The 18,602-nt window shown below is 42.4% G+C and overlaps 1 protein-coding gene across 1 annotated transcript in view; it reads left to right on the top strand.

The window, feature by feature from the left end:
* Fam124a (family with sequence similarity 124 member A) overlaps positions 1–18,602 on the top strand; it is a gene marked incomplete at its 5' end in the record, with an annotated part of 66,862 nt that overhangs the window by 36,480 nt on the left and 11,780 nt on the right. The window contains one exon of the mRNA XM_010636957.1: positions 6,717–7,450. Within this exon, the coding sequence (XP_010635259.1) occupies positions 6,717–7,450 (734 nt within the window). The remainder of the gene's footprint in view (positions 1–6,716; positions 7,451–18,602) is intronic.

Raw genomic sequence — 18,602 nt, 5'->3', positions numbered from 1 at the left:
GTCACTGGGTCAAGTAGATCTGGTTGGCTGACTTTTATCCAAGCTTTAGATTTATTCAGTGCCACCAAAATGGGGCTTTAGAAATTCAAATAGAGTTTATTCACCTTCGGGCATGTGAGCTTATAGGGCCTCAAATAAGGGTCCAAGGCCAGCTGCCTTACACCAAACAGCTCCCAGCAGCAAGAGGTGCCCTTCCTCTGATTCCCTCAGCCCTCTAGGAGTTCATGGGACACACTTATTGGCAGTAATTTTGGCACTGGAAGGGTGCATGGTGATTTGTTCCATTGATGGTAAATACTTCTGGCTGCTGCTTTGGAAACCTGCTCTCATACCCACACTGAACATGTATTTGTTTAGTAAAGTGTCTACAGCTACCAAACTCCGTCATGTATATTTATCATTTCTCTGTCTCACTAGACTATAAGCTCTGTGAAAGCAGAGATTTTTTTTATTCACCATTGTATCCTGCAGTGTCTGACACATCATAGGTGCTCACTAAATGTTTTATGATTAAGTAAATGATTGCAACTGAATTGCAAAGTGTCAGTGTCAAACTGGATAAAATAACAGTGATACCAGTTGTTACTCAAAATTCTAGAAAGAGGTATCGACCTTGTCATATCCTGGAACTAGTTCAGGTAGTTCTTTGAAATGAGACACCTTGATCTTCAATTGTACATGCACAGTTCTGAGAGGTCAGTGTTTTGGGGACATACCAGTGGCCAGTTTTGGTAAGTAGCACCAGACTGGTAGATGACAGCACAGATGAGGCTGATGTGAAGCTCTGGGCTGCAGAGAATGACAGAGAGGTGCCTGATCCAGGCAGCACTGAGGTAGCTAAGTAGCAGTCCAGCATCCAGAAGTCTGTCAACAAGCAGAAGGGTCTGGGTCCTCTGCCTTGGCCTGGTTGCACTCAGCAAAAGATGCCCACCTAAGCATATGTCAGCCCAGTTACAGGATCACCCACGCAAGTTGGCAGAAGGAGCTGAGCCATAGGTTTGGGGCCCCAGCCAAGCAGGCTAAGGTTCTGGATAAATAGCCAAAAGGGTGAGTATAAGGACGGTGGGCTTGTGAAGTAACAGTGTAGTGGGGAGATTTGGAGTTCAGACCACCTAGGCTACTCTTCTTGCTAAGCAGCTTGAACAATTCAGTTAGCATTTCAGCTGCAAAATGGAGGAGATTGTACACCTCTATCATAGCATTGTTTTACATATTAAAACAGATAATACATGTAAAGCTTTTAGGACAGTGTCTGGCAAATGATGAGCATTTAGTAAATGCTTATTGTTAAAATTTTTGTCTTCAATTTAGGTGGCAAAAAGGGGAAGACATGTAGCATTGGGGGTGGCACTTAGTGAATACCTGGGCTAATTTTTCACTTTCTGCCTCATAGAAGGTTTTGCCTTGTACACTGCTTTCCTTAAAATTGTTTTCGTTTTACTCTATCAATGGAAACTCTAATTGTCCGTCCCACGAGAGTCTTCCTTTTCCTTTTTGAAAGACTGTTAGACTGTGTGATGGGCTCCATCCTCTAACCAGCAAGTCCTTCCCACTGCCTGGCTGTAGTCTGATCTGCTTTGCCCTGATGGAACAGGTGCTCCATGCAGTCCTTGGAGACGACTGGTAATAGATATGATAAAGGAGAGCATTTCCCACAGGTGCATAGTCTCTACTCCAGGGAGACCCAGAGGCTTTTTGTGACAATTAATTATTCACATTTTCTCTCCCTCCCCTCAAATACTTGGTTCCCCATGCAGCTTTACAGAGACAGATTTCCCTGGGGCGTGTGTAACCCTAGCACCTGATGACAGTTGGGAGCTGCTTTCTGTGGTTCTTTGAGTCCTGTGCACTGGACCATGCTAGAGATGGCCGGAGCATACTAATGCCACTGCCCCACTTCCTTCACTCTTCTGGGACAAGATTTTCACCACATACGTCTCCTTTGTTTATCTGATGCCAGGGGGCCAGCCAGCTTGCTTGGCTTTGCCTGCTTGCTCTTGGCTGCATACCCAGCTGCCAGGCTGCTGGGGCCCAGTGGAATGCCTTTCAGCCTAGCCCCTGCTCTGAGGCTGGGCAGCCTGCCCTTTTGCAGAGCTGTAAACATTCACTCGTCCATGCAGGCTTTAGCATGGCCCTTGTTTCTGCTGTCTTAGAAACCTTTGTGCTACTGCTAGAGGTGGCACAAGGCTGCAAGCCCTGACAACTCAAATACCACCCAGGCCTCTCCCCTGCCCCCCACCAGCTACAGACTTACTCGAGGTCACTGTTCTGCTTTTCTTTCCCTAATGCACCGATCTGGGTGCTGCCCTGTTAAGTCACCCTTGAGGGTAGCGCAGTGATGTAAAGACCTTGGCATGTGCCATCAGGGTGACAGCTTGGTGTGGTCTTCTCTGACCCAGGGCCAGAGGAAAGAGACTTAAACGGATGTCCAGGACACAAAGCTATTGGTGGTGGCCTATAGGAAACTAGCCAGCTATAGGAAGGCATCCAGCAGAGGGAGGCAGGAAAGCCACAGAGAGGAAGGAGCAAGGTACTATAAAGACATGGATAAGAGTGGCAGCTGACCCTCCTATGAAGTGGGTTCAGTAGAGAGGATGAGAAGCAATGGTGCACAGACCTCAGTGCTGCAGTAAGTGCTCAGCCACTTGCTCTATGTGCCTTTGGCAGATGACTTTGCCTCTCTGTGCCTGATTTTCCTGCTGTCTGAAATGAGAACAAAAATAGCATCTCCTTCCAGGGCTTTTGAAAGGATTAAATGAGCTCATAAATGTAGAAAAACGAGAAAGGATGTATGTTAGCTAACATGTCACTGTTGAGAGAGTTCCAGACACAATGGAAGAGGGGAATCTACATTTTAGTAATTGTAGCGTCTTTGTTACTGGAGTAACTGGTGATAATTTCACTGATTTGTATCTCCACTACTTTTTCTTCATTCTGATAATGGTGTTAATGCTCAGTGAAACCAAAAGTAGTCAGGTGGGCAGAAAGAACAAGTAAAGGACCAGAATGGTTCCTGAGTTCTAGTTGTTCTCTAAGTCATCATGATGAGTTTTCAAGATTCAAATCAATATGGGGCATGCACACAGCAGATAACTGCAAAAAAGCAAGAATATGGTCTAAAGATATATGTCAGCTTTCTCATCGCTGAGATGAGCTGCCCAACATACAGAACTTAAAGGTGGAAATGGTTTATGAGGCTCATGGTTTCAGAGGTTTCAGTCCATGGTTGGCTGGTTCCATGGCAGAAATATATAGAAGAGTGTGTGCAACAAAGATGCTGAGTTCATGGCAGCCAAGAACCAGAGCAAAGGGAAAGAGCACCAGAGACTAAGGGCCAGACATCATATAGTCCCCCACATCACACCCCCTGCAACCCCCTGCACACACTCAGAGGTATGTGTCACTAGTCTAGGTGTCTCCCAAGCCAGCCTTGGTTGACAAGTCACAAAAGGTGAAAGATCCATCTTTAAGTTCAGCCCATGATCTCAGCAACACAAAGGTCCAATTGCCCAAATGACATCCCTCCTAGAAGTTATCACACATCTCAAACCAAGTGACCAGAGCAGAACTTTTCTCCCTGCCCCCCAAAAACCCTGCCTCTGTTTTCTATCTGTAAAATATAACATAGGACCAGTTACTCAAGCCAGAAACATGAAGGTACACTCACTTTTTATATCCCCTGTCCCACACCTGTTGGTTCCAAGGCCTGTCATGTGTGGCTCTTAAATAACCTGTAACTCCATGCATTTTCTAATTACCCACTGATTCTGTGTGCATCTTTAACTACTGCTGTATAACATTGACACCCAGATTCATGGCTTGAAACAACAGTTATTTGTTATTTCGCATGTGTGTCTTGGGTCAGCTAATCTAGACCAGTTTCAGCTGGGTGGTTCTTATTGTGTGCCTTTGTTTGTTCTAGGCTAGGCTCAGCTGGGCTAGCTCTGCTCTGTGTATCTCCTCCTCCTGGGACCAGTGGGATATCTCAAGCTAGTTCTTCTCATAGAAATGTCAGAAACATGAGGAGGCAAGCCAAAACACATGTCCAGCTCACTTTCCAAACCTAAACATGTAGTCTACTCCAAGGTCACATCACACATTTAGTGGGAAGAACTACAAAGTCATGTGACAGAGAGTCAAGATATAGAGTAGGACAAAAAAACTAGGGCCAGTAATGCAAACTATGCTAAGTAAGTGTTTATTATTCCTTGAATGGATTCTTCACTAATCCTCTAACTCCTTCCTTTACCCATAGTCAGCCTCCTCCCCAACTTGATTCTAACCTTCCTGTATGAAAACCTTCCATCACCTATGAAACCGAGCTCAAGTCCTATAGAACTTGGCTCCAGTTTTTTCCACTTGCATCTGTTGCCATGTTTCAGAATCATTCATCACCCCCTTCCAAATGTGCTTGTTTTTGCACAGTTCTGTGCCTTCATAAATAGTCTCCCTCTTGCTGCAATCTCTCCCACATTTGGGGTTATTTTAAGTGAATGTTTACTGTTTAAGACCCAGTTCACCTGGTACCTCCTCCAGAAAGTCTTCTCAGAAGTGCTAGAGAGAAAAGAGTAGTTCTTCCTTTGTTACATGGTAATAAATCAGAATTAAATCATGCCCATATTTTACTCATACAAAGTCAGGAATACATGCTCAGCCAGGAGGCAGGAAGGAGACAGGAGTAATTCTACCTGCCGTTCTACTCGATGACTGGGAGAGAACTGGGACCACTTTAGTCATTCTTAGGTTCCAGAAGCCTTTCCACTCCTGAAAGCCTCTCACACAATGTAGGTTTGGTTTGTGGAGTGGAGGTTTAGTATCTGTCAAGAAGCAGACTATTCTGTTGTGCCTGCCCTTGGAGCCCTGTCATATGGTTTCCAACCAAAGAAACATTTGCACATCTGGCTGTGTTGTCTTTTTGTGGGTCAGTGCCATCTTGTGCTTCACTGAAAGTTAAGGGATTATCAGTGGTAATGTTATCTATAGGTAATCCTCACCCCCATGATAACTTTAGAACTTAACCCCTACCCCAAGATGCCATTGTGTTGCATTCCTTATAGTCATATATCAGATTGAATTTTAATTTTTTATGCCTGTGTTTCAAGAAATTCTCACATGTGGCTTGTAGTTCTTTAAAATGGTGCTACCTTTGGTTGTACAGGTTCACGTACACTGTTCATGCCAGAGGCTATGTAGACAGACTCCCATAGTCCTGCCGCTTCTTTGTCTCCCTAATACCTAGCTTACTTAAGGAATGGGTGAATGAGAAAGAAGACAACAATATCAGCTATGAGGATGAGGACGAAATTCAGACACATTTATATTTGTTTATTATTCTTGTGTTTGTGCTCCGGGGTGGCGGGGCGAGGGTTGGACTCGGTGCCTTTGCACTGCACTACATCTCCAGCAATTTTTTAACTTTCATGTTAAGACAGGGTCTCACTGAGTCCCTAAGTTGTCCAGCCTGGGCTCAAACCTGCCAGTCCTCCTGCCTCTAACTCCAGGAGTGCTGGGATTACAGGTATGTGCTACATGCCTGGCTCAGACAAGTTTTGATCCAACAAAATTAAAGTTCATCAATAGACTCATAAGCCCACTGGAAGTGTCTCTAAAACATATCACACTTATGAGAAATTATTGTCCACTAATTATTCTAGACCTAACACTTAGTGGACATTGTGGAGCACATAGACAAGTCTAGATTCTAAATGACTCCAGTGTTGTCTCCCCTGTCAAAATTGGCCTAAACATATCTTGGTTACCATTAGATTTATCACAGAATTTAGATAAACGGAGCCTCTTTTGAAGTAGGCCACTGTGGCCAGCACACTGCGTCATCCCATGAGAAGATGTTGCCAAGTCAAACAGTCAGCTTCACACTTGGCATTAGAAGCCAAGTGTTCTATCTGCCAGAGGACACAGGGAGGGTACCCAACCCATTCAGGATCTGTGGGCTTCTGAGTGGATGTGCCCAAAAGGGCAGCCTGACCAGGCAGTCGTGGCCTCACTATGCTTTCCACCAATAACCTCTGCCCCAAGTAGGCTGCAACAGACAGCAAGAACATGGCACTTGCCCTGGGCTGTTCTTCCCTGTGTCTCAGTAACAATAAAAACCAGCCTCCCTCTCCCCAACAGGGGGAAACTGTGGGCATGAGAGCCTTACCTCTCCGAGTGAGTGCCCAAAGGCAAGCAAATGTGTCTGCCCTCCACTTAGGCCCAAGGGAGTTCTAGCATGTCTGTTAAATGACTGAGCAAAATAAACCAGTGAGATGAGCATACCAGAAGGGTGCCATAGTGTTGGGAACTTTCATGGGGTAGGGCACTGTGTTCGTTCCAGGTGAAACTAAATGACCTGCTGATGATGCCACAGCATCTTCTCTCATTAGCCTGTTATCCCTGCCAAAGTAGAGGCTGGACTTTCTCTTGTCTGATAGAATGTGCCCTCAACCTGATGAAATGCAGGGCCATTGTTTTCCTAACACTGTGCAGCATGGGAACCAATTCTGGCGGTAGCCCTTTTCTCTGAGTGCTTGGATGCAGCTGTAGTAGTTTTTGTATGTAAATTTGAGACCAGAAAATCATAGGATGTGGATTAAGTCCAGTTAGAGCTTGGCTTTTTTCTTGCCAAGTACATGTCATCACTGGACACCTTCATGGAATAATCACCATATTACCCATTCATTCATTCACTTCGTTCATTGTTCATTCTGTGCCCTCAGGTGAGCTCTCCCTAGAAGAGGCGCAGGACCCTTTCCTGGTAAGCATCCACATCATCGCAGACCCAGGCGAGGCCCAGCCTCTGCAGGAAGCCATCGACAAGGTCTTGGCGTGGATCCATCCCGACCTCCCACTGTTCCGTGTGTCAGAGAGGCGCACCTGCCGGAGACGGCGGAAGACTCCCAAGGGCGCGCAGCCCGCCCTGGCCGTGGTACTGTTCCTGCAGGAGGAGTATGGCGAGGAGCAGATCCTCCAACTACACCGCACGCTGCAGCACCCACCCTGGCGCCACCACCACACAGAGCAAGTGCACGGGCGGTTCCTGCCCTACCTGCCCTGCAGCCAGGACTTCTTCACGCTGGCCCCTGGGACCCCTCTGTGGGCCATCCGGCCTGTGCACTACGGTAAGGAGATCGTGCGCTTCACCATCTACTGTCGCCACGACAGCTATGCAGACAGCCTTCGGTTCTACGAGCTGATCCTGCGCCGGAGCCCCAGTCAGAGGAAAGCGGACTTCTGCATCTTCCCCATTTTCTCCAATCTTGATGTGGACATCCAGTTCTCCCTAAAAAGACTGCCCTGCGATCAGAGCCCAGTGCCCACTGACTCCTCCGTGCTGGAGTTCCGAGTAAAGGACATTGGGGAGCTGGTGCCTCTCTTGCCCAATCCCTGTAGCCCCATCAGTGAGGGGCGCTGGCAGACAGAGGACCATGATGGCAACAGGATCCTTCTGCAGGTACTTGGTTGTTGGCTGTTTGTCTGTCTGTCTGAGGGTAAGGCAAAATAAATCAGTTAGTTCTGCTGGAAAGCTTCCTACCTGTTACTAAGCCATGCTAGGAAAAAGAGAGATTAGTGCCCCTGTCCATCCCAAACCAAGGTCAAGGTCTGTCTGTATTCCACCCAAACAAAAGAGGCAAAAAGGCCTCTCCCAGCGGTACTTTACATTCTGTTGTCATGGCACTCACGCCTGAGCAAAGGTGCCTAGTTCTTCTAGGCACCAGGTCTGCCCCACCCCCACCCCCACCCATCCTTCCTGGAGATGTCACACCGGCTCCTAACCTGGGGAACTTGCCATTAAAGATTCCTGAATCTGCTCCTTCACACTTGGGGAGTTTTTAATCTATGTACTTTTCATTCCTACAAAGGAACTTAAGGAAAATTTAAAGTTAAAAGTGTAAAGTTCATTGACATTCCATAGGGAAGACATCTGTTCCCTTCCCTCTGCTCCCTTTGCCTGCCTTCTGCCCTTTGCCTACTCCCTCTCTGCTGGCAGAGGGTATTAAAATTCTGTGGTCCCTTGGAAAGTGATACCCTTGTAAAGATTTGAAAGAGAAAGTGATGCCTTTGAAGCTTCTGGATTCACTCAGCTAGGACGGATGAGTAAATACATTTTAAAGACAGAAGACTGGCCCAGTCCTTCCACTACTAGTACCTTGGCTTTACCAACCCCTTTTCTTCTCTGATCCTTACTTGGGGTATCCTGAACTCATTAGAGATAACTCGTTATATTCTAGAATTTAAATTTCACCGTGGAGATTAAAGACTATCCTATACCTGCTCTTATCTGATAATTATTTCCAATCCATTCTCTAATTAATAGTTAAGTTAGTTCCTGGTGTGTAGGGCTTTGTTACTCTGAAAGGCCTCAAACTTTTTTTTATGGTTGGCTACCAGAAAAGAGAAAAGTGATAGTTGGGGGACATTGCTTCAAAAGTGCTGACTGTGGTTACAGGAATTAAGGTAAAGTTTCAGTTTTTGTTGGTTTTGGCTCTAAACTCCACAGTTATAATCTCCATATCATAAGATGAAATGAGGATTTGGCACATTTCTGATAGCTGGTCCAACCCAAAGCCAAGGTACATTGCTTCAGTCACAGTCACCTTGAGATACCCATTTATGGAAACTGGATCATTTTCAGACTTCCTTTTGAAGAAACTAAGTAATGTTGCTTTATTGTTCAGTAAACACAGTGCTAGCATTTACTCTCTAATCCCCTTTGAAATGTGAGAAAATTTTCCTCCTACATCTGATGACTGCCGATTCTTTATGCAAAGCAGAGTACAGTTGCACCAAGTAAAAGTTAATGAAATGCAAAGGATTATGTTTATACTAAAAGACCAAAATGAATATGATTATTTCTGAAGTGATTTCTTCCTGTTCTTCATAATGAGAAGACTTTTTCTCTTGATCCTTCTAATAACATAAAGAACGGAGTATGAAAGCTTGGCCCGAGCTCTGCTCAAATGAAACATTGAAAGAATATTTCAAAGATTTACATATTTAAATGATTATAAAGTCTATACAGGTGCAGGCTTTTGAAGTTGGGGAGATCCACAAGGAGAAAGAAAAAAGATTTAATATCTTGGGGCTCAGATTGCAGACCTTTGTTGAATAACAGTATGTTCAGTTAACAGGGAGAGAAGTGAAAGGTATCCCCCTCACAGCTCTTGATAATGACCATGTGAACAGGTTGCTGTTATCCTCACTGCTGCAGAGATCAGTCTCCTGCTTTACTGTGAGATAACACACCTATCTACCTCCTTAAATTACTTTTCAAAGTAAAAATATGTATTCTGGTCTTCAACAAAATGAAGATATTCAGGTCACAGGGGGAAGGGCAGTGCAGAGAACACTTTTAAACACATTTTCTTTAGCAATACAATATCTGTTCCCTAAGTCTATTCTCATCTGTAACTATTAAGATAATTTTTGCTAAAGTGGATGCAGTTATACATTGAAGAAATTCTTTAGTAGTTTTTAGTTGCCTGGTTAAAATAAAAATTGTATTTTACTTTTTCACCGTGCTCCATGAACTTCATATTCCATGTATCAGAGACTTCCTCCTCCCTTTTTAATTCCTCTGGAAGGAAAAAAACCTGAGATTTTTTTTTTCCTAAAAGCCACTCATCCCCTTATAAGAATTAGGAGATGCCACTTAACCAAGATCTGACAAGATGAGAGGAAAGCTATCCTCCTGATACTCATCTCTCCTTCCTTTTTGACATTGCCCAGTAATGTATGGGGGGAGTGGTAAGTCACTTGCATCAGGAATTGTCAAAGGCCTATGCATTTTTTCTCATTGAGTTTATTGGTACATTTTAGGTATACAGTACAGTTACATTCATCACAGGGATCTTGTACCTCTACATGACAGGTCTTGGTTCTCATTTTTCCCCATACCCCTCCTTCCCTTCACCCCCTTCACCCTTCCCTATTTACAAAGACTTTTTGTTTCCATTTTTTCCTTTTCTCATATTTTTTCTTTTCCCTTATTTCCTTCACCCTGCCTTTCCCACTTCCCCTATACCTTTGACCCATGCTTTTTAGAAATACATTGATGTTTTGTGATACTTGTAGAGTCAAAGACTGTGTTTAATGACTCCTTCTACATTCCATAGTATTAAACTGACATTGAACTTTGAATGCATTAGGTTCTCTTTATAGATGTTTTTGTTTACTTTTATGAGAGAGGAATATAACTATACAGCAGAGTCATAAATATAAAACTCAACAAATTTCATGAATTAAACATTTGTGTGAGCAGCACATAACTAAAGAAACAAAACAGAGACAGAAACAGAAGAAAAGGCTGCTTCTCCCACGTATGAGACTCTCTTCCCTAAATGAATTGGTGTCTCTGTTATACTAAAAGGTTGGGAATATGGCTGTGTTATCTTTCTTGTATTTTTTTCATTTATAAATAGATATCACACTTTAAAAAAGAAATTTAAAATGGCTGACGAAGGTGTATAGTGTACGAGAAAATTAATCCCGCCAAAAAGATATAGAAGAATTTGAAGTAAAGACCAAGTGTTGATAGATGTAAGATTAAACATGTACGACATCTGGAAGGCATGTCATTTTCTATATACTTTCCAGAGCAGTGCTGTTCATGGTAGTCACTAGCCATGTGTGGCTACTGAAATTTGAATTTTAAGCTAAATTTAAGATGTCATTCTTAGTCGTGCTAAATATATCTCAGATGCTCAGCAGTCACATGTGGCCAACAGCTACCATATTGAACAATACAGAGACAGAAAATTGCCTTCACAGCAGAAAGTTCAATTGTATAGCCCTATCCCCAAAGTAGGTCCCAAATTTGACTTGGGGTTTCTTAGTACTAAAAGCAAAGTGGAAAATTATCAATGATGTGATGCAAAGTTACTAGAGAACATTCAGTGATGCTTTCAGTGCAGAAATATCCCTGGTTCTATGTCCCAAGAGGTCAGTCCTCCATCTTCCCACAGGGGTATCATCAGCTCCTCAGCTGCACCTCCAGATCACCATATTGGGGCTTGCAAGGCTATCTTTTATGTGGTGCCCACAGTGCAAGCCAGGCATGCCAGCCAGGTGTAGCTCAGAGAAGCTTCTGCACAGGGAGCTTGAGCAGAACAAGGATATCTTCACTTGCAGCCCCTGGTGGCTTGGCTGAATTCCAGAGGGAGAAATGTACTTTCAGATAATCTCCAGGTTTGTTTGCAAGCTTTTCATAGCTAGCCAGTGACAGTGAGTTTGTATTTCTTATCCCAAGCCAGGTTCTTGGAGAACACCTGCCCCCAATAGGTAAAGGAGAGTCTTTGCTACAACTTGCCCAAGGTGGCAGAAATGGTACCTCCCTAGGGAGCTCTAAGGAGCCTGACAAGACATGGGCCTGAAAGGAAGGCCACCCACTGTTAGGGAAGTACTAGGCAGGACCACATTCTTCTTAAGAAGCAGTTGGGGATCCATTCAGACATACAGAAGCACAATTAAGGACCTCAAGCTCAATTCTACAATAAGAATGAAGCTGCAATTTTAGGTGGAAAATGTTGAAAGCAAGTTGTTCTCTATCATCAGAGAACAATGGTGCCTGAGTCTATGTAAAACATCTTCTGTAGAAGAGGCAGGCCCTTCTAGATTTTTACCCAGGCCAAGGATTTCCATCAGCAAGCCCCTTCTGGCCTCTTTGGCTTTATTTATCTCCCCCTCGCTCTGCTCCTTCCACATTGGCCTGCTTACTGTTCCTCAGATGTGGTGGGCTCATTCCTGTTTGAATATCTCCTTTCAGCCAGACCCAGGAGCGGGACAAAGGTGAGCTACACGGTCCTGAGCCCCAAGTTCCCAGCTGGTCCAGAGTATTTCATGTGGGCATCATTTGTGGAAGTCACAGCACACAGAAGTGAGGTGCTACTCCAGAAACATGCCGTCCTAGGCCCTGGAGCCCAGGGGAGATGACAGCAGCATGCTTTGGGAGCAGCAAGTAGGACCCTGGGCTGTAGAGACCAGAATCCTGTGTGTCTGGTGGTTGGACAGCTCCACGCACTAAAGCTGAAATTTCCAGTGAATTCTCTCCTCTGTTAATATATTTTTAAATATCTAGCAATTAGCCTCCCCTTGATATTTTCACATTTTATTTTATGAGAAAGTAATAAAACCATTAACTCCAAATTTTGAGAGTTAGTGAAAAAACAAATCCACTCATGGTACTATCACCATAACAGATTTTTTTGATGCACGGAAGCAGTACGTGCCAACTTTTGTTTTCTAAAATATTTTTTCACTTTTTCTTTCTCACTTATGCCAAAAAATCTAGAAAAAGAACCTTTTACTAAATGGGCTGCCAGTCTGTGTGTTGGTTCTCTCTTTCCCATACCAATCTTGCACCCATCCAAATGGAAGATTACCTTCTTAGATACTTTGATTTCAAGGCGATTTCCATCTGATTCTTGGCCCAGTTCTGGAGAGTGAGCCCCCAGATTCTCTGGAGCTTTATTCTGGAAAATGTACTTCCAGTGTAGCAACACAGTTCAAGGACACAGTTGTTATAGGAATAAAATGAGAGAAATATAGGGAAATAATTTAAAATAATAAATCTTGGCACATAGTAAGGACTATTAAGAGTTTGCTGCTGCTGTTATTAGTAATTCTATCATGGCTATCACTGTCATCATTTGAGCCTGTAAGTCATTCACCCCCAGAGTCTCAGCTAGTCACGGCCCAGTAAGAATTATTTGAGATGGCTCTACCATTAGCTAAATTTGGTATCTTTCCAGGCCTTCCAATGGGCCTCTCTCTGGATCACAAAAAAACACCTTCCTGCCTGAGACAAGGTTTCATATGGTTGATTGGACATGTTCCTATCTCAGTCACATACAAGGTAGTCTTTTTGTTTTTAATGTCTTTGGTTGCACTGTCACAGCAGCCTCGATGTCCTCAATCGATTGAAAACATTTGTCTTTCATGGTCATTTTGACTCTTGAAACAAGCCAGAAGTCTCTTGGGGCCAGATCTTGCAAAGAAAAAATAAAGTAAGTGAGGACAGAAATTGCCACAAAAGTTAAGAATCAATTCAGGATATTGAGGCAGCCACGAAAAGACATAAAAGTGGACTTCCAGGACTGCTTCAGGTAGTGGCAAGCATGATGGGATGAATGTGTTCAAATTGGGGGAAGGGTATTCAAAGGGAATCAATGGCAGTGTATTTTCAACTATAATAATTTTTTAAAATCTAAACATTCACTCTATACTTTGATCATACCTCATACATAGGACTTAAGTAATTCACCCTTAGAAGAAGCTACAGGGCCAGAAATTTAGCTCAGTGGCACCATGCCTACCTCACAAGCTCAAGGTCCTGAGTTCAATCCCTGATCCCACCAAAAAAAAAAAAAAGAAGAAAGAAAGAAAAAGAAGCTATAAATTACCTTCAAGCTATGCTTGCTAAATACAAAATAAATACAATGTTTCTGTACTCCTAAACTGTACTTTAAATGTGCATTATTAAATGTACTTTAGCAGGCCTGGTGTGGAGGCACACGCCTGTCATCCCAGCACTCAGGAGGCTGAAGCAAGAGGATCGCTGTTAGGGCTACATAGTGAGTTCCAGAGCAGTCTGAACTGCATAGTGAGACCCTGTCTTAAAAATCAAAAAAAAAAAATGTTTTAAAAAAAAAAAAAAAAAAAAAAAAAAAACTACTTTAGCTGTACTTTAAGTGTGCATTATTGCCCAAGATTACCTGTCCAATCCCAGAACCAAATCAGTAATGCTCTGAGTACATATGCACAGGTGTTTGTTTATGGCAGAACTTGACAGCTAAGTCTTAGAAGAAAATGAGGCCAATATGAGCCCCAGAGACTAATGGCTACCAATAATAGCACTGCAAGTTTATAGCCACGGAAAAAATGTCTCTAAGTAGGAGTGGAAGTGGCAAGGGCACAAAGCTTGAGCGTCATCACTCTAAAAGATAAGGCCACCTTCTTGGGAAGAGGGGCCTGGTTCTGTGTGGCTGTGTTCCCTGGCCTCTACTCACTCACACAGGGCCCTGGGTACCACCAGGCAGGCTGTCCTCATGCTGGTTCTTGGGAACAGAAGACCTCGCACAGCACCTGCTCCTGTAATTCATTGTTGGGGCAGTTGCTAGCGTCACACAAACCTGTAATCTTTAGGTCATGAGGAATTCAAATCTTGCCTAAATTTAACCAGTTTATTCAGTCAAATTACAAAGTGCCTGCACATACCAATGTTTTGCCCTAGTAAAATTATATTCCAACAGGGGGAGGTAGATACTAAACAAGAGACATAATAAAAATTATATAGTGTGTTAAGAGGTGCTATGGGAGAAATAGATTCAATTTGCTTCCTGAAACTTGTAATATGAGGCTGATTCTGTTTATCAAAACATAAGATGTCATAGCCTAAGGATTTTTAGTTACTGTTTTGAAGCAAGAATTGTCCTCACACATGCTACGATTCCCTGGAAACCCAGGAAGAAAAGACCACATTCATTTTCAAATTCATTCATCTGCTTTTGCATATAAATAGTACAAAATATATATAGTAAATTAAAAATTACAACATGTCCTTTTGGTCTGAGGTCAGTATATTGCTTATCTGAAATATTTGTTGTAGGAATTGCAAGTAGATTTTTACTTTTTTGTAAAAGAAAGTAGCTTCCTGAAATTGAGAAGCAAAGAAAATACTTCATATTACAAGGTTGGAGTCACACCTAAATCATTAGACTGTTAGCCTGTTTATTTCCTATAAAATTCAAGAAATCAAGTTTCACAGGTTTCTTGTGACATGGCTTTAAAAGTAACATTCTCCTTTTCTAATTCAAGGCATTTATAGAGTGTGTATGATAAATGTATTTGAGAAACAGCTGCTTTTGAACCATATAAGCAGTCATCAGAGTGAAAGATTGAAATTACCTTCCCCTACTATTTAGTGCATCAGCTGCAGTTGAGCACTGGTCAGGTCCATGTTAAGGCCACCTAAGGTATTTCCTTCCCGGAAGCCCTTGCTTGACAGTCCCCTTCACCACTCACATGAGTACAGCTGGGGCACCATATTAGCATGACCCTGGAGGTAGCTGTGTCCAAACTGTCCATCTGCTGTCAAGTTGGCATTAGAGCACTGGTATTGGGAAAGAAAAGTTGTTCTCCCTTCCAACAGCCAAAGCTCCAACATTTAAGATTGGGAGTGCTCAGTTGAAAATTGTGCTGACCTACAGAGAGGCCAGAGAAAAGGCACCAGCCCAATTGTGTCTGATCCCTAACTTCCATTTATCTTGTGGGTCACCTGCAAGTCTGCAGTTATGGGCATCCCCTCAGTATTGATGTAAATTTAATTTAATATAAATTCAGTCTCCCTTTTTTCTGTATAGGAATTTAACCCAGGGATTTCGTACTGAACTATATCCACAGCCCTTTTTATTTTTTATTTTGAGACAGGATCTCACTAAGTGGTCCAGGCTAGGCTACAATCCTCCTGCCTCAGCCTCCCAAGGAGCTTCTTCTTAGTGTGTGTGGGATTTCTATCCTTGTCATGAAATGAGTAAAACAGTGGACAAAATTCAGTCCTGATCTCTGTCCTTTGAAAGGACTATGTTATAAGAAGGCCTTTAATCTTCTTACCACCAAAGAAATGGGGTTAAATCAGAACTAGTAACTTTTCCATTGGACAAAACTTCAGTCTCACGCTGTACTGTTGCTGTGACCCCCTTCCACTGCAGTAAGTGTCTGGTCCAGTGGCTTCAGCTTAATATTTTTATTGCTTTCCCTAATGTCAGGTATTCACCTTTGGCTCAGTCATCAGATGCCAGAAGTAGGATCACTTGGCATGAACTTGTAGAACCAGGGCCTAGGGAGAAAGCCGACTCTTTGGAGGCCTGTGGCATGGGAATGCTCTCAAAGGACACTGTATTGTAAAGCTATGCAAGCCAGGGAAGGAAACTGCTTTCTGAAATCCCCTTATGTCTAATGATGCAGTTATGAGCAGCTTTATCTCCTTTCCTTCTTCAGTTGCCCAGCTGGTATGTGTGAGGTTGCTCCTCTGGTACCACTCTGGAGTGGAACATGTCACATATCTGGGCCTTCCAAGTTCAACTCACCTGTCTCTTCCATTAACCCAAGACTACTTCTTGCTTGTTATAGGACTACAGAGGCAGCAAAGGCTTGAGAGAAATATAGAATCCAACTGAGTAGTAAGTATCATAAGAGAAACAAAGACATGGTGAGCCAATGAAGCATTGATGGAAATTAGCTACAGTTTGGGGTTGCAGAAGTCTGTCTGCAGAGAGGAATTAGGTAACGATGCAAGTCCAGGGAGATGGACCATGTAAACAACCATTTTCAACTCTGGAACCCCTGGTAAAGTAACCATAATGAGAGCTCTACCTTTCCCTCCTTGTTGGGACCCCTCCCAGTCAAATCACCACCCATGTGTAATTTCAGTTAGCTAGAAAAGCAACTCCAGAATGTTTGGAATGACATAATTGCCCCCCGGTAGACACTTATCTAATACTAGAAACATTTAGAATTAAGGCCAAAAAAAATCACAAATTACTAATATTAGCATTTTTGTGATAAGTTCAAAAACAATTTTTTTACATGTTTGGCATTTTAAGACTTTGTTGTGTTTTAAAGCACGTAACCTTTTAGAACTAGAAGTCAACCTTGTTCCACTTTTAAATGTAATTTAGAATTGATTTATATTTGTACTTTCAGAGGATATAAAAGTAAAGTTTTAGTAAATTTATAACATTAAACCATTTAAGAGGATTTAATATTCACTCCTTTATATTTAATTGATTAGATTTATAAGAGTTATTTATATGCTTCAGATATTTTGTTTATTAATGAAACTACTGAACTATTTAAAAAGAAAATCAAGAGGCTGTGGGTATACCAGTGAGTCTAGCACACATGAGTCCCTGATTTGAATCCTAACAGAGCCAGAAAAAAAATAGGGGAGGAGGGGGTGAAGGGAGGGCAGGGGTAAGGGGAAAAAATGAGAATCAAGACTTGTCATGTAGAGGTACAAGATCCCAACAATGAATGTAACTGTACTGTATCCCTAAAATGTACCAATAAACTCAATTAAAGCTGGAAAAAAAAAGAAAATGAAAAAATTAAATAAAATCAATGCATTAGATGCATAAAAGCAGTTGAGGATGTCATAGAAAATTAAGCTTCAAAAGGCCCTTTAAAATAATTAATTGTTAACACTTGCTGGATTTATCAAAAGAGTGATAAGATTTACAAATTGAAGTCAAATCAATATATTTGAGAAAATGGACCAGAAATTGATAGCATTAATTGAATGTGTGTGTGTGTGTGTGTGTGTGTGTGTATGTGTTTGTGTGTGTAGTCCTGGTATTGAACTCACAGACTCATGCTAGGCAAGTGTCCTACCAGTGAGCTATGTTCCCAGCCCTGACTATTTTTTCATTGTAGCTTTGAGTTTTTTCTGCGCATGAAGGCAGATCTAAAAATTTATATTAGAAGGGAGGGCAGGGACAAGGGGAAAAAATGAGAACCAAGACCTTTCATGTGAAGGTACAGGATCCCAGTAATGAATGTAACTGTGTTGTATACCTAGATTGCACCAATAAACTCAATAAAAAGAAAAAAAATAAAATAAAAACCTATATTAACACTCTCAAATTTTAACTGATTATGTAAACCCTTACCCTGAATAATGAAGGGTTATTTTAATTTCAGCTAAAACTGATCCAGATAAGCTAGGGCCCTGAAGACTTAGAAATACCAAGGACCAGTTACTGAATGGAGAGAGTTAAGAATCGGTGAAGTATTCTGAGGACCCATTCTAGTTGGCAGCATTCCCAAAGTGTTCTCTTTGCTCTGGCTTTCCAAGATCCCATGGAAATGGGGATCTGGCAAATCTTCAAGATCCCCTGCAACTCCAAGATGGGCCTAACCTGAACCAGACACCCAAGACCCAGATTTGTCCTCCAGCTCTCATATCCCCAATGTGTACTTCTTTAAGCAGCGACCACACGTCAGGCTATTGCTGATCTGAAAATGTAAACTTGAGATATTTCCTCATTTACAGTCCTCAAAGATACATCCTACCTTGACCAAAGATACTTAGTTGGCATCTTTGTTGTATATCTGTCAAGTTCTTTCATTTTTAAATCCTTCTGTTTCTGCATCTGTATCTTAATAATAAGCACCTCAAAGATAGAATTTTAAAGTTATTATTTAATGTTTTTGCCACCCAAGAAAGCCCACCCAGAATTCTGACCAGAAAAGCAACTCAGAACACAATGAGGATTGATACCTTGTGGATAATAGCAAAAGTGAGTCTCTGACTTACCCTGGCATGCTTCTTAATAACCCATTCATCTTTAGGATGCTGGTCTACATTCTATTTGCTGAGTAGAGGTATTGTTGTTACCAATCTGAACAGTCATTATCTTCCTCCAGTTAGGTAGGTTTATAGAAAAGGTGAGATCTGACTTTACTCTTTAGTCTCCAATGGCAATAATGTCCATGTGTTCTGAACAAGGCTAGAGGGAGCCTTTGTTTAGCCTGGCCTTTGACCTGTGGGCAGTCAGCTGATCTCTTCTGATATAAGTTGCCTGTGTTTCTGGCATACACATCACAAG

The sequence above is a fragment of the Fukomys damarensis genome, unplaced genomic scaffold (genome assembly GCF_012274545.1).
Source record: "Fukomys damarensis isolate Sample0158 unplaced genomic scaffold, DMR_v1.0_HiC HiC_scaffold_38, whole genome shotgun sequence".
NCBI lineage: Eukaryota > Metazoa > Chordata > Mammalia > Rodentia > Bathyergidae > Fukomys > Fukomys damarensis.
The sequence above is the reverse complement of the archived record's forward strand: the minus strand, read 5'-3'. Positions and strand labels throughout refer to the sequence as shown.